Source organism: Paramisgurnus dabryanus, chromosome 8 (assembly GCF_030506205.2).
Source record: "Paramisgurnus dabryanus chromosome 8, PD_genome_1.1, whole genome shotgun sequence".
NCBI classification, from domain to species: domain Eukaryota; kingdom Metazoa; phylum Chordata; class Actinopteri; order Cypriniformes; family Cobitidae; genus Paramisgurnus; species Paramisgurnus dabryanus.
The window spans coordinates 31,010,192-31,022,099 of record NC_133344.1 but is presented as its reverse complement, the minus strand read 5'-3'; the positions used below and the strand labels follow the sequence as shown (position 1 = coordinate 31,022,099).

General features: G+C 39.7%; 3 protein-coding genes across 3 annotated transcripts in view; all 3 read left to right on the top strand.

Moving 5' to 3' along the window:
- The window catches only part of LOC135771337 (calcium-activated chloride channel regulator 3A-1-like), a 62,608-nt gene that overhangs the window by 36,480 nt on the left and 14,220 nt on the right, over positions 1-11,908 (top strand). The gene's annotated exons all lie outside the window — the stretch shown is intronic.
- The window catches only part of LOC135770271 (calcium-activated chloride channel regulator 3A-1-like), a 30,139-nt gene that overhangs the window by 8,508 nt on the left and 9,723 nt on the right, over positions 1-11,908 (top strand). The window contains exon 9 of the mRNA XM_073815578.1: positions 59-194. Within this exon, the coding sequence (XP_073671679.1) occupies positions 59-194 (136 nt within the window). The remainder of the gene's footprint in view (positions 1-58; positions 195-11,908) is intronic.
- Positions 1,099-11,240, top strand: LOC135771338 (uncharacterized). The gene is made up of 2 exons (XM_065281538.2): positions 1,099-1,720; positions 8,462-11,240. Exons 1-2 carry the CDS (start codon positions 1,680-1,682, stop codon positions 10,656-10,658), a joined length of 2,238 nt encoding a protein of 745 aa, XP_065137610.1. The 5' UTR covers positions 1,099-1,679; the 3' UTR covers positions 10,659-11,240.

The following is an 11,908-nucleotide window of genomic DNA, read 5'->3' as shown; positions in this document are numbered from 1 at the left end:
GATGTGTACAGTATAAATGTTCAATGTCAGTGATCTGTATCTCTTTCAAAACCATCAGGTACTTAGAGAGGACAATTTGGATGCATTAGGAGATGAAATCATTTTTCTCACTGATGGTGAGGCGTCGGACAACCTCACTACTTGTGTTCCAAGTGCAATACAAAATGGTGCCATTATACACACAATAGCTTTGGGTATGTAGTACTGGATTATAATTCATCAACTTTAAGTTTATTCAGGAAGAGACACGGTAAAACAATTAAACCTCAGGTGGTGTTGTTAACCCGATAAACTAAGTTTATTTATGAAAAGACACTGTAAAACAATTAAACCTCAGGGGGTGTTGTTAACCCAAATTGGACCCGTAGATGAAAGAGGTCTTCATATATATAACTCTTTGATGTCTTCATCTATTCATCACAAAGGTTTTTGAACTGTTAGCCTTTTGGCTCACATCACTGAGTATCTGCTGAAATGTAATGTATACATATTATGGGGTTCTAAGATTGTGTTTTACATACATATTCATGTGTAATATTATTTTAAAGGTCATGGTGCGATGAGTAAAAAGGTCTAATTTCTATATATCTAAAATAAGATGGTTCAAGGGTTTAGATAGAGGATGCATTTCTTTGAGAGGTGGGGGTTTTGCCAGGACACCTCTGGCTATTTTGACCAGATGTTCTTTAGGATCATTTGGCACAGGACAAACTGTAGTTTTTTACGATGTCTTTGTTCTGGTCAGTATTTAAAGTATAGTGGCAAGGAATTCAAGGAAGCTTTCTGTAGTCAGATCTTCCCGCACTGCTGTGTGTCTTGAGTTGCCAGGTATGATTTTATTTTATATGTAATGTTTATTTTTCTATGCTGATCTTTTAGTAAATGTTTTGATATATTTGTAATTGATTGATTTATGCTGATCTTTTCGTAAATGTTTTGATATTTGAATAACCAAATGATTGATTTAAGTGTAGCCTACCTGGCAAAATAAATTGTTAACATTTATTCATTTTAAAGCTTGTCAAGTCTCTTTATGTTTTGTAAATATTCCGGAGGGGGGGTAGATTAGGAATTACCTCGACTGAAAATATGACTGGAGTTAATTCCCACTTTTGTAGGTTGGAGGTTATAATAACTCAATCTCAATATAGATGGATCCTCATATTTTATAGTGTGTTTGGATAACCCTCTGACCTTATGTTAAGAAGGAGAAATGCCTCTACACCCAGCTGTATGGAACTGCCTTAAGCACCTCCAGAGATACAATATATTCTCTATGTGAATGTAATTCATTCTAAATAATTAAGAGAATAAAATATAATAATAAATTATATAAATTGTGATCAGCATCAGAATAACATTGGTAACTAATAAATTGGAGTCAGATTATAATTTAACCACAGAGGTCAAAGAAACAAATTAAATAAATGGAATTATTCTTCTAGAAGCGCTACGGACGGAAAGAACACGTGATCCCTTCACCACGCATTGGACTTCGACGTTGGGCCAATTGGGTGGTTCTTACAGCTTGGTGATCCCGACGTGATACGTCATACGCTGAAACTAGTGACGTGTACACCAGAAAGAGTGACGCGAGTCTCCAGCGCGAGAGAGTACGTCACACCAGCGCGACATTCCATCCAAAGCGAAGTATTCCATTCATTCATTCATCACGGAGTATGAGGTTTGATCTTCCACTTCTTTGTCTTCAGCTGTGTTGGTAAGTTGATTTTCTTTGCCTTTTAGAAGTGTTGAGGGAGAGCATAAGTGCACCATATAGACACATTTGTAGAACGGGACGATATTCCCAGTGATAGACCGGAGACCGTAGAAATCCGGTGGGGCATAAGTTTTAGAACAACAACAACATGGCTTTTCAGGGTGATGATAGTGGCAGTGTAGATAAGGAGATAATGAATTCCCTTGCGGTGCGAATCAAACCTCTTCTCTTGCGTTTACACTCAGAAGGAGTGGATATGACATGGACTAATGACCAAATTTTAGCGTGGTACATTGCAAAAGGTCGTAAATTAGAGTCGAAACGCACTTTCCGGAAAATCCCTGTGGCGATTGTTTATTTGCTTCGTCGGAACGATCTCGAAACTATATCGGAAACCGGTAAAGTATTAGCAAATATCCGTGAACTAGAAAAAGCCCGGTCGGAGGAAATGAGAAAGTTACGTGCTCAAGTCGATGCGTCTATGTATGATAAACAAACCTGGGTAAGACAGGGCGACGCGTTAGAAACACAGGTTAAAAAACTTGAAACGAAACTTAAACTGGACAAAGAATACACAAAAGCCCTCGAGGATTGTTGCGATGGCGCGGGATTTCCACTCGCTGCGATAAAACAGGCGGTAATAAACTCTGTTAATGGAAATATACAAGATGATAGTGATGACGAGGACGTTGCATTAATAGAAAATTCGCACGGTCGAATAATGATGCAAGAGCCAGCACAGAGAGTGCGAGAGCCTTCCCCAGATGCAGAGGTAAACATTAGAGCTCACGAACGAAGAGGCCGTAGTCCCATAAGGACGAGAACTAAAACAGGCAAAATTTCTGGTAAATCAGCGAAGGTTGCAGTGCTCAAAACAATGAAAAATGCGGACGATGAGATAACAACAATCAGTCGCCCTTTAACATGTGAAGAATGTGCTAGGCACAAGGAAGTAGTCGGTACGATGCCAAGAAAAGGCCCGTTTCAGCCCTATTGGGATAATTTAATGCTGCAAGCCTCGGTGTATAACCTAGAGCTTCGTGATGTGTGGCAGGTAGCTCTGTTAACTATCCCGGCTGAGCTTAAAACTAAAATGCCTGACAATTTAAGAACTGGAGAAATTATAGTTAAAGGAGAGGATGAAGAAGAACTTGCAGTGTATGAGAGATTAAAAACAGCATTGTTGGAGTTAAGAGGTCCAACACAAGCAGAGTGGAATAGAATACTAGACATAAAACAAATCAACAAAGAACCGTTTGAAGTATTTGCAGAGCGGCTGTGGGTAGCATATAAAGAACATTCAGGAATGGAAAATGCAGAAAGAGATCAGGAAGTTTTGTTACAACTCCTTAAAAATAATGCAGGCCCACACATCCAGCAGGCACTAATCCATGGAGCCGAGCCTCCTGAAAATACATATCTAGCACTGGTAGCCTGGGCGTCAAAAATTGAAAATAGGCTAAAGCAAAACAAAACCAGACAGGTAGCCACAACACAATGGTTAACCGAAGGAAAAGGTGCCGTGCAACCCGAGACAAAACCGCAAATCCGGTGTTATTTCTGTAGAAGAAATAATCACACTGCACGAAATTGCTTAAAATTAAAAGCTCTGAATAATCCAGGAATAACAACCAACAATGATAGGGAGACAGTAGAAAAACTCAAACAATTGCTCGAGCAAAACAAACCCTCCACTAAAGCTTCCAGGCAAAATGAAATGCAGCCCCCGAGCGGAAATAGCCCATATGCGGACTTGTGCACAGAGTTGCAAAACATGCTGGCAAAATATCGAGATGAAAAATAGGGGTGCGTGGCCTCCGCTACTGTAGGAAGCATTATCAAAAGCGGAAACCGAATTAAAATAAGAGCTAATTTAGGAGGCCAGTTAGCTAATATCCTTATTGATACCGGTGCTGCATGCTCCTGCACAAACATTAACTTTCCTTTAACCCAAGAAACCATACAAATCAGAGGCATAGGTGACACGTTAATGACAGCAGTCAAAACACACCCTGTTTTGATTGATTTAGGCGTGACAGTTTTGCAAGAACCATTTTGGTATTTGCCAAATAACAGCGAGGGGACTGTGATGGGTATGGACATTATGAAAAAGCATGGATTTGTAATTCATTGCTTTGAAAAACAAATTGAATTGCAAACAAACAAAGCAATTAAAAATTGTGTTAATGTCAGCAATGCCAGTATAGTGTCCATTTCCACTACAGATCCAATTCAACTGTTGATTGACAAACACAGAGATGTGTGGGCAAATCATGAACATGATTGTGGTTTAATTGATTTTGAAGTTAGCATTGAGGGTGAACCACCCCCACCGCAAAAACAATATCGCATAAAACCAGAAGCAGAAGCGGCCGTTCATGAAATAGTGAAACAACTTGAGATGAGAAAAATTGTTCGGCGATGCAGTTCAACCACTAATTCTCCGTGTCTGCCAGTGCCCAAACCTAATGGAAAATGGCGATTATGCATTGATTATCAACGACTTAATCGAGTGATACCCAAAGCTACCGCTATAGTGGCTAATCCTTCCACTATTTTGACACAAATTTCAACAAGCGCTACGTGGTTTACTGTACTTGACATTAAAAATGGATTTTGGTCTATTAAAGTCAAGAAAGAGGATCAATGGAAATTTGCCTTTACAGTAAATCAAATACAATATACCTGGCTTCGAATGCCTCAGGGATGGCATAACAGCCCTTCCATTTTTCATAGAGCGGTCGCAGATGTGCTCAATCCCTTACTAGGGAGCGGCCAGGTAGTGCACTATGTTGATGATATACTCATTGCTACTGAAGGTTCGCTTGAAATTCACTTAAAAGTGGTGGACAAAGTCCTGCAAACGCTAGGCGATGCAGGCTTTAAACTAAACAAAGAAAAAGCTCAAATAGCCCAAAAAGAAGTGCACTACCTAGGGTACAATCTCACTCAAAGTCATCGGGCATTGACAGACGACAGAAGGAAATGCATTGCTGAACTGCCTCGTCCGCACACTTTAAATGCGCTTCAAAAGGTGTTAGGGACTGCTAATTATCTGAGAGATTTTATTCCAGACTTTGCAGACATCGCAGCACCATTGTACGTTCTTTTGAAAGGTAAAACCAAACCATCAGATGTTCTCGAATGGACTGAGGTACATGAAAAAGCATTTACAAACCTAAAACAACGTCTGTGCTCTGCGCCAGCCCTGGGCTTACCCAACGTTACCAAACCGTTTCACGTCCAAAGTTGATGCGTACGAAAATACATTAAGTGGTGTATTAGCACAGGAACATGGAGGGAAATTGCGTCCAATTGCATATTACAGCCAGAAAAAATCACCAGTTGAACAGGGGTTTGATCCATGCACACAACATGTACTGGCTGTCCACTGGATGTTAAACACAACAGAACCCATCGTTGGTTTTCAATCAGTGATAATACATACAGTGCACACGCCAGTACAAATGCTGCTGCAAGGCAGAATTAAAGGAGTGTCATCTCAGAGACTTGCCAGATGGTTAGCTGATATACAGTCACGTGACATAACCACAGACAACACACGCATTTTGCCACACATACTCGGGGACATAGATGGTCATCCGCACACATGTTTGCCTGAGAAAGAGATATCCAGCCCTGTGTTTGATCGGGAGATTCCTGGTCAGACACAGGTGTATGTTGATGGATCCAGGTTTAAGCAAAATGATAATTTCTATACTGGATGTGCGGTATGGACACCTAGTCTTCCCGAGTCAAATGTACTACGGCAGATTTTGATAAAACTACCATCAAACATGTCTGCTCAAGAAGCCGAGCTCGTCGCATTACTTGAAGCTATTAAGGCCCATTCTGAGCCCGTGTGTATTCATACGGATAGCCGTTATGCCTTCGGCGTCGTGCATGATTTTATGACACAGTGGCAAATGCGAAAATTCCTCACATCTGCAGGAACCCCAGTGAAACATTTCAATATGATAAGTGCAATATGGAATGCTGTAACAACGCGTGAATCTCCCATCTCTGTCGTTAAAGTGCGTGCGCATATAAACAAAAACCCGAACGTGCACGAACAAAACAACAACATTGTGGATCAGCTAGCTAAATTAGCAGCTGTAAAAGGTGACATATGGAATGAAAAACCATCTGTAAACATGAGTGCAATTCAAACGACACCAATTGACCTTAAACAATATCAGCAAAGCTTGTGGGTTTCTGAGGGAGAACTAATGTCACCTCTAAAGGAAGATCAGCTGATTACTGTCAATGAAGGCATTGTGTTGAGAGATGGAAAATATGTGGTTCCTGAAGCTTTACAGAAACCAATAATCAAATTATATCATGATTATTCCCATGTGTCTTCTGAAAAAACATTGCAGTTGATAAGAAGGCAATTTTGGTGGCAAGGGATGACAGCTGACATTGACAGATGGTGTAGTACATGCATTGTGTGTGCCACAGTAAACCAGGGCAAGCCGGGCCGTACAAATTTTTGCAGACCAGAACCACCAAAAGGGCCCTGGGAGTCTTTGCAGTTGGATTTCATTGGTCCGCTGCCAAGTGCCAAGGGGGGATATCGTTATTGTCTGGTCATAATTGATAAATTTTCAAAATGGGTAGACGCTATACCTACAAGAAATAACACTGCAGTTACAGTGGCACGGTTGTTAGCGAACCAAATCATCCCCCTCTGGGGAGCCCCAATTCAAATTGAATCTGATCAAGGTACTCATTTCACTGGTCAAATAATGAAAGACATGAGTAAAATGCTGAATATTAAGCAGAAGTTCCACATTCCATACAGACCACAAAGTTCTGGTATGGTCGAGCGCGCAAACCGCTCGATTAAAGAAGCTATCACTAAGCAGATAGTTCAACATCAAAACAAATGGATTGATGCTTTGCCCACTGTTCTAACTGTCTTGCGAGCAACACCATCTAAAGCTACAGGTATAAGTCCATATGAACTTATGACTGGAAGGGTGATGAAATTGCCTATTGATCCAGAAATTTCTCCAGCAGACTTGGGCCATCTTATGGTTGCAGTGGCGTGTTTACCATTTTGGGGGCCCTATGCAAAGTCCAAGAACCAAGGCCCCCATGCCCCAGCATTACCCAAGGTTTTTCAATTGAATTGCACAACAATAATATTCAGTATATAGAATTAAGTGAGATATATATATATATATATATATATATATATATATATATATATATATATATATATATATATATATATATATATATATATATATAAACCAGGTTTATTTTGTTTTACACTGCTTAAAAACACTAAATTGTTACAGTTTGGTATGACAAAAATTATTGGTTTAAAAAAAAATGTTTCGCTCCCCTCTCAAATATATATTTTGCTTGCAAATGTCTTATACGATGTATTTAAAACAATGTAATTAATACTGCAACTTCAGTGTCTGACATCTTACTAAAAAAACTAAATGAGGAAAAAGAGGAAGCATTAGATTATGATTCAGACTGATCTAACAAACTGAACTAACAAACACCAGCAAACAATATTATAAGTTGGTTATTGCTTGAATTTATGGATGGGAATCACATAACTCTCAAGTTCATATTGTAAAAACAAACTTACTGTGAGATACAACAAGCATATAGACTAGAAATACACTAAAGATGAGATTTTAATGACAATGATGAGATACAGAATATGATTTATGTATTTTAGACATGATTTAAACCCCTGCGTGGTGTCTTTATCATGTTTATACCTGTATGAGTGTCGAACAAAAGATGCGTGTCACCGATCAAACCAAACCACCAATCACAAGTGTGAAGCCCAAAGTCTTTAAAGTAAACTTGATCATCGAGTGAATGTTGTGCAGTTACGAGAGCACAGAGAGAGTCGAGTGAGTGCTCATTCCAGCACTTGTGTGGCTGCTTTTTGTCCGTGCTGTGCAGAGGTGCGCTGTCCCGTAGAGTTTGCTCATCTGCGCGCTCGCGAGGACGCTTGTGCACGCGCGAATATTGTTCTGCGCGCTCGTATCTCTCGCTCGCGCGTGGTTTTTGTGCACGCGACTTTTGGGTCTGATTAAACGCCATAGCCGCGCATATAATTGGTTCGCGCAGCGCAGATCACTCGAGTGGCGCAGTTTCATCCTTCTTTTGATGAGTTCGGCTTCCCATACTATATGTGCCCTCGCGAGGATGCGCGCATATATTATTCTGCGTGCATACTTGCACATCTCTCGCTCGCGCGTGTTTTATCCGTGCCTATTTGGGTCTGAATATACGTTACATACTTTCGCACACCTTGTGGCCAGTAGGGGGCCCCCCAAGCCCGCGAGGCCCTACGCAATTGCGTGGTTTGCGTGGTGGGTAAACACGCCACTGTATGGTTGCAACACAGCAGACTGTGCTAAAACAACTGCAGGAAAGACTGAAAGTATTGCAAGCTCAGGCGGTGCTGAGACAACAACAGTCAGACCTGAATAATGATGCACATTTCAATCCAACATTTGAAACAAAATTTGCAGAAGGAGACATGGTGATGATACGTGTCTTTGTGAAACAAAGCACATTTGCTCCTAGGTGGCATGGGCCTTATGAAATTAAAGCGACTTGCAATAGCGCTGTGGCCGTGTCCATTAAAGGAAAATTAAGATGGTATCACATGTCTCAATGCAAATTGTTCAAAGGATTGAAAAAATAAGTAACTATGTCGTTGTCTAAATGATTAACTATATCTCATTGTCTCTGTTTCAGGGTGGTCACAGCGATCCCATGGCGACCGGACACAAGGAAGGTGTCAGGCCCCACCTGCATCAACTTGGGCCAAAGGGTATTACTTGCACACACCCTGAAATGTGGGAGATGGGTCTGGAGGTATAGCAAGGGGCCATCCACATCTTATATCACAATTCCGCCTAGAGAAGTAGTTACATGGCCTCCCGGTTTAACATCGGAACCAAATTGCGCAACAAAAATCTGCTGTAAAATAGGTTCCAACCATCCTCCCATATTGAACATTTCAGGAGACACCCCGGCACGCATATATTCACACAATATAACAGCCTGGTATCAACTTAAACTTGAACCAGGAGCAAAAGTCGGGGGTTTGCGCACCCTATATGAGAAAATTAACAATGGTCTAGATCCTAAAATTTGTTATTTTGTGAAAGATCTAGAGCCTGCCGTATACAGGTGCACACATACTGAAACAATCAACAGCACACATATGAGTTTTGTAGATTACAAGTTCAACATCACTTCATATGTACCAGATGATAATGATCCAAAAACTTTTATTTGGACTAGCCGAAAAGAAGGAACATATTGTGTGGGCAAATGTGAACCTGATGTAAATAGTTATACTAGCCCACAAAATTGTACGTGGACTTTAAAGCATTGTTTTAATTTAACCACTTGTGGGTATAGTAAACCCAAGCAATGTCCAAAATTATATCCAATCCCTCCTGGTGGTTTTATTAAGGGAAATATTAACAAGACTTTGCTACATGATGTTAATTTGGTAATGACTCACGTAACATATAATATTTCTAATATTTTATCTGCTTATGTGAAACATTGTAGTGCTGATGATAAAACATACGCATGGCTACAGTCACGAATCGATGATTTAATCTCTGATTACAAAAGTAGACTTGCAGTCCAGATTCCAACTGTACGTTCTAAACGAGATCTGCTTGGAAATGTAGCAGGTCTTTTTGGCTCAGCTAATTCACTTGCCAACACGTATAAAATAACTGGACAATCACAATTTTCAGCATGGTTGGCGAACCAGGTGGCCACTGGTTTTCAGCATCTCACCAATAGTAATGAGAAAATTATTAAAGCTGTTAGATCTGAAGCGCAGGCGCTTCTATTGACCAGCAATTCATTGTTCAATCAGACCCGTACCATCGAACGTGACTTAGCTTGCAGATCATATGCACAAGATTTATTTACTATAGCTAGACAAGAAATTTTAGACTTACGTCTTCTCAAAACACCTAGACATGCTCTAAAGGATTTAATAGAAATTTTGGATTTACATAGGTGGGTTACATCTGAAAAGATGAAAGATATTAAGTATTCAGAATTATTATCAACATTAATGTTATATACTGGAAATGAATGTACTGGTTGCATTGGATTCTTTGCCAATTTTCCTTTGATACACCCAGAACAAGTGTTTTTTAATTCCACTACTATACGCTCTATAGGTACAGTAGTGAAGAATCAGATTGTTAAATGGGACCATCTTACAGGATATATGACTTTAAAGGGAAATAGGACCTTATTTACTACTCGCACCTGTTGTCATGAAACTGCAAGTTATGTGATTTGTACATGCAATACTTTACAACCATTTTCTCCTAATGATACTAAGCTCATCAGTGTTCAGTCATTACATGGGCATGCTGATGCAATACAGGTGTCACACACACAGTGGTGTGTGGTCAGTGAGATGAATTCCTTCACCTATGGAGGTCTGACCTGTCCTGCAAACCATAGCTTTTGTCTTGAGGTAACAGAGGATTTTACAATGGGTCAGATAAATATCTTGGGAAGGATTCCACTAGACATCGATGTCTCTCCCTGGTGGGAGGACACATTCTACGAACACAGCACACAGTCATTGACTGACACCATGAATTTGGTGCAACAGATGATTCAACAGACTGAGTATCATCTCAACCAGGCTCAGGTAGAAACAAACCTGGCCAAAGGAACAGCGAAAATTTTGTCAAGTTCATCTATTCGGTCTGCACAGTATGTATACACTTGGTGGGACTGGATGTTTCGTGGGTGTGTGATTGGCAGTGGACTTGTGTTTATGTTCTCTTTGCTTCAATGCTGGTATTTCAGATCGACAATTCGCTCTTTACGGACATCTGCCAATGCTGCTATCACCCTAAGTCCCCTACAAGTGCCCGCCATACAGAGACTGTTACAATAATTAAAAACGCACAAGGATTTGAATGACCAGTAAATGGCCCCTAGGGACGATTCTGAGATTGCCCCAAAAGGGCCAGGGAAGGACTGTAGTACTGGATTATAATTCATCAACTTTAAGTTTATTCAGGAAGAGACACTGTAAAACAATTAAACCTCAGGTGGTGTTGTTAACCCGATAAACTAAGTTTATTTATGAAAAGACACTGTAAAACAATTAAACCTCAGGGGGTGTTGTTAACCCAAATTGGACCCGTAGATGAAAGAGGTCTTCATATATATAACTCTTTGATGTCTTCATCTATTCATCACAAAGGTTTTTGAACTGTTAGCCTTTTGGCTCACATCACTGAGTATCTGCTGAAATGTAATGTATACATATTATGGGGTTCTAAGATTGTGTTTTACATACATATTCATGTGTAATATTATTTTAAAGGTCATGGTGCGATGAGTAAAAAGGTCTAATTTCTATATATCTAAAATAAGATGGTTCAAGGGTTTAGATAGAGGATGCATTTCTTTGAGAGGTGGGGGTTTTGCCAGGACACCTCTGGCTATTTTGACCAGATGTTCTTTAGGATCATTTGGCACAGGTCAAACTGTAGTTTTTTACGATGTCTTTGTTCTGGTCAGTATTTAAAGTATAGTGGCAAGGAATTCAAGGAAGCCTTCTGTAGTCAGATCTTCCCGCACTGCTGTGTGTCTTGAGTTGCCAGGTATGATTTTATTTTATATGTAATGTTTATTTTTCTATGCTGATCTTTTAGTAAATGTTTTGATATATTTGTAATTGATTGATTTATGCTGATCTTTTCGTAAATGTTTTGATATTTGAATAACCAAATGATTGATTTAAGTGTAGCCTACCTGGCAAAATAAATTGTTAACATTTATTCATTTTAAAGCTTGTCAAGTCTCTTTATGTTTTGTAAATATTCCGGAGGGGGGGTAGATTAGGAATTACCTCGACTGAAAATATGACTGGAGTTAATTCCCACTTTTGTAGGTTGGAGGTTATAATAACTCAATCTCAATATAGATGGATCCTCATATTTTATAGTGTGTTTGGATAACCCTCTGACCTTATGTTAAGAAGGAGAAATGCCTCTACACCCAGCTGTATGGAACTGCCTTAAGCACCTCCAGAGATACAATATATTCTCTATGTGAATGTAATTCATTCTAAATAATTAAGAGAATAAAATATAATAATAAATTATATAAATTGTGATCAGCATCAGAATAACATTG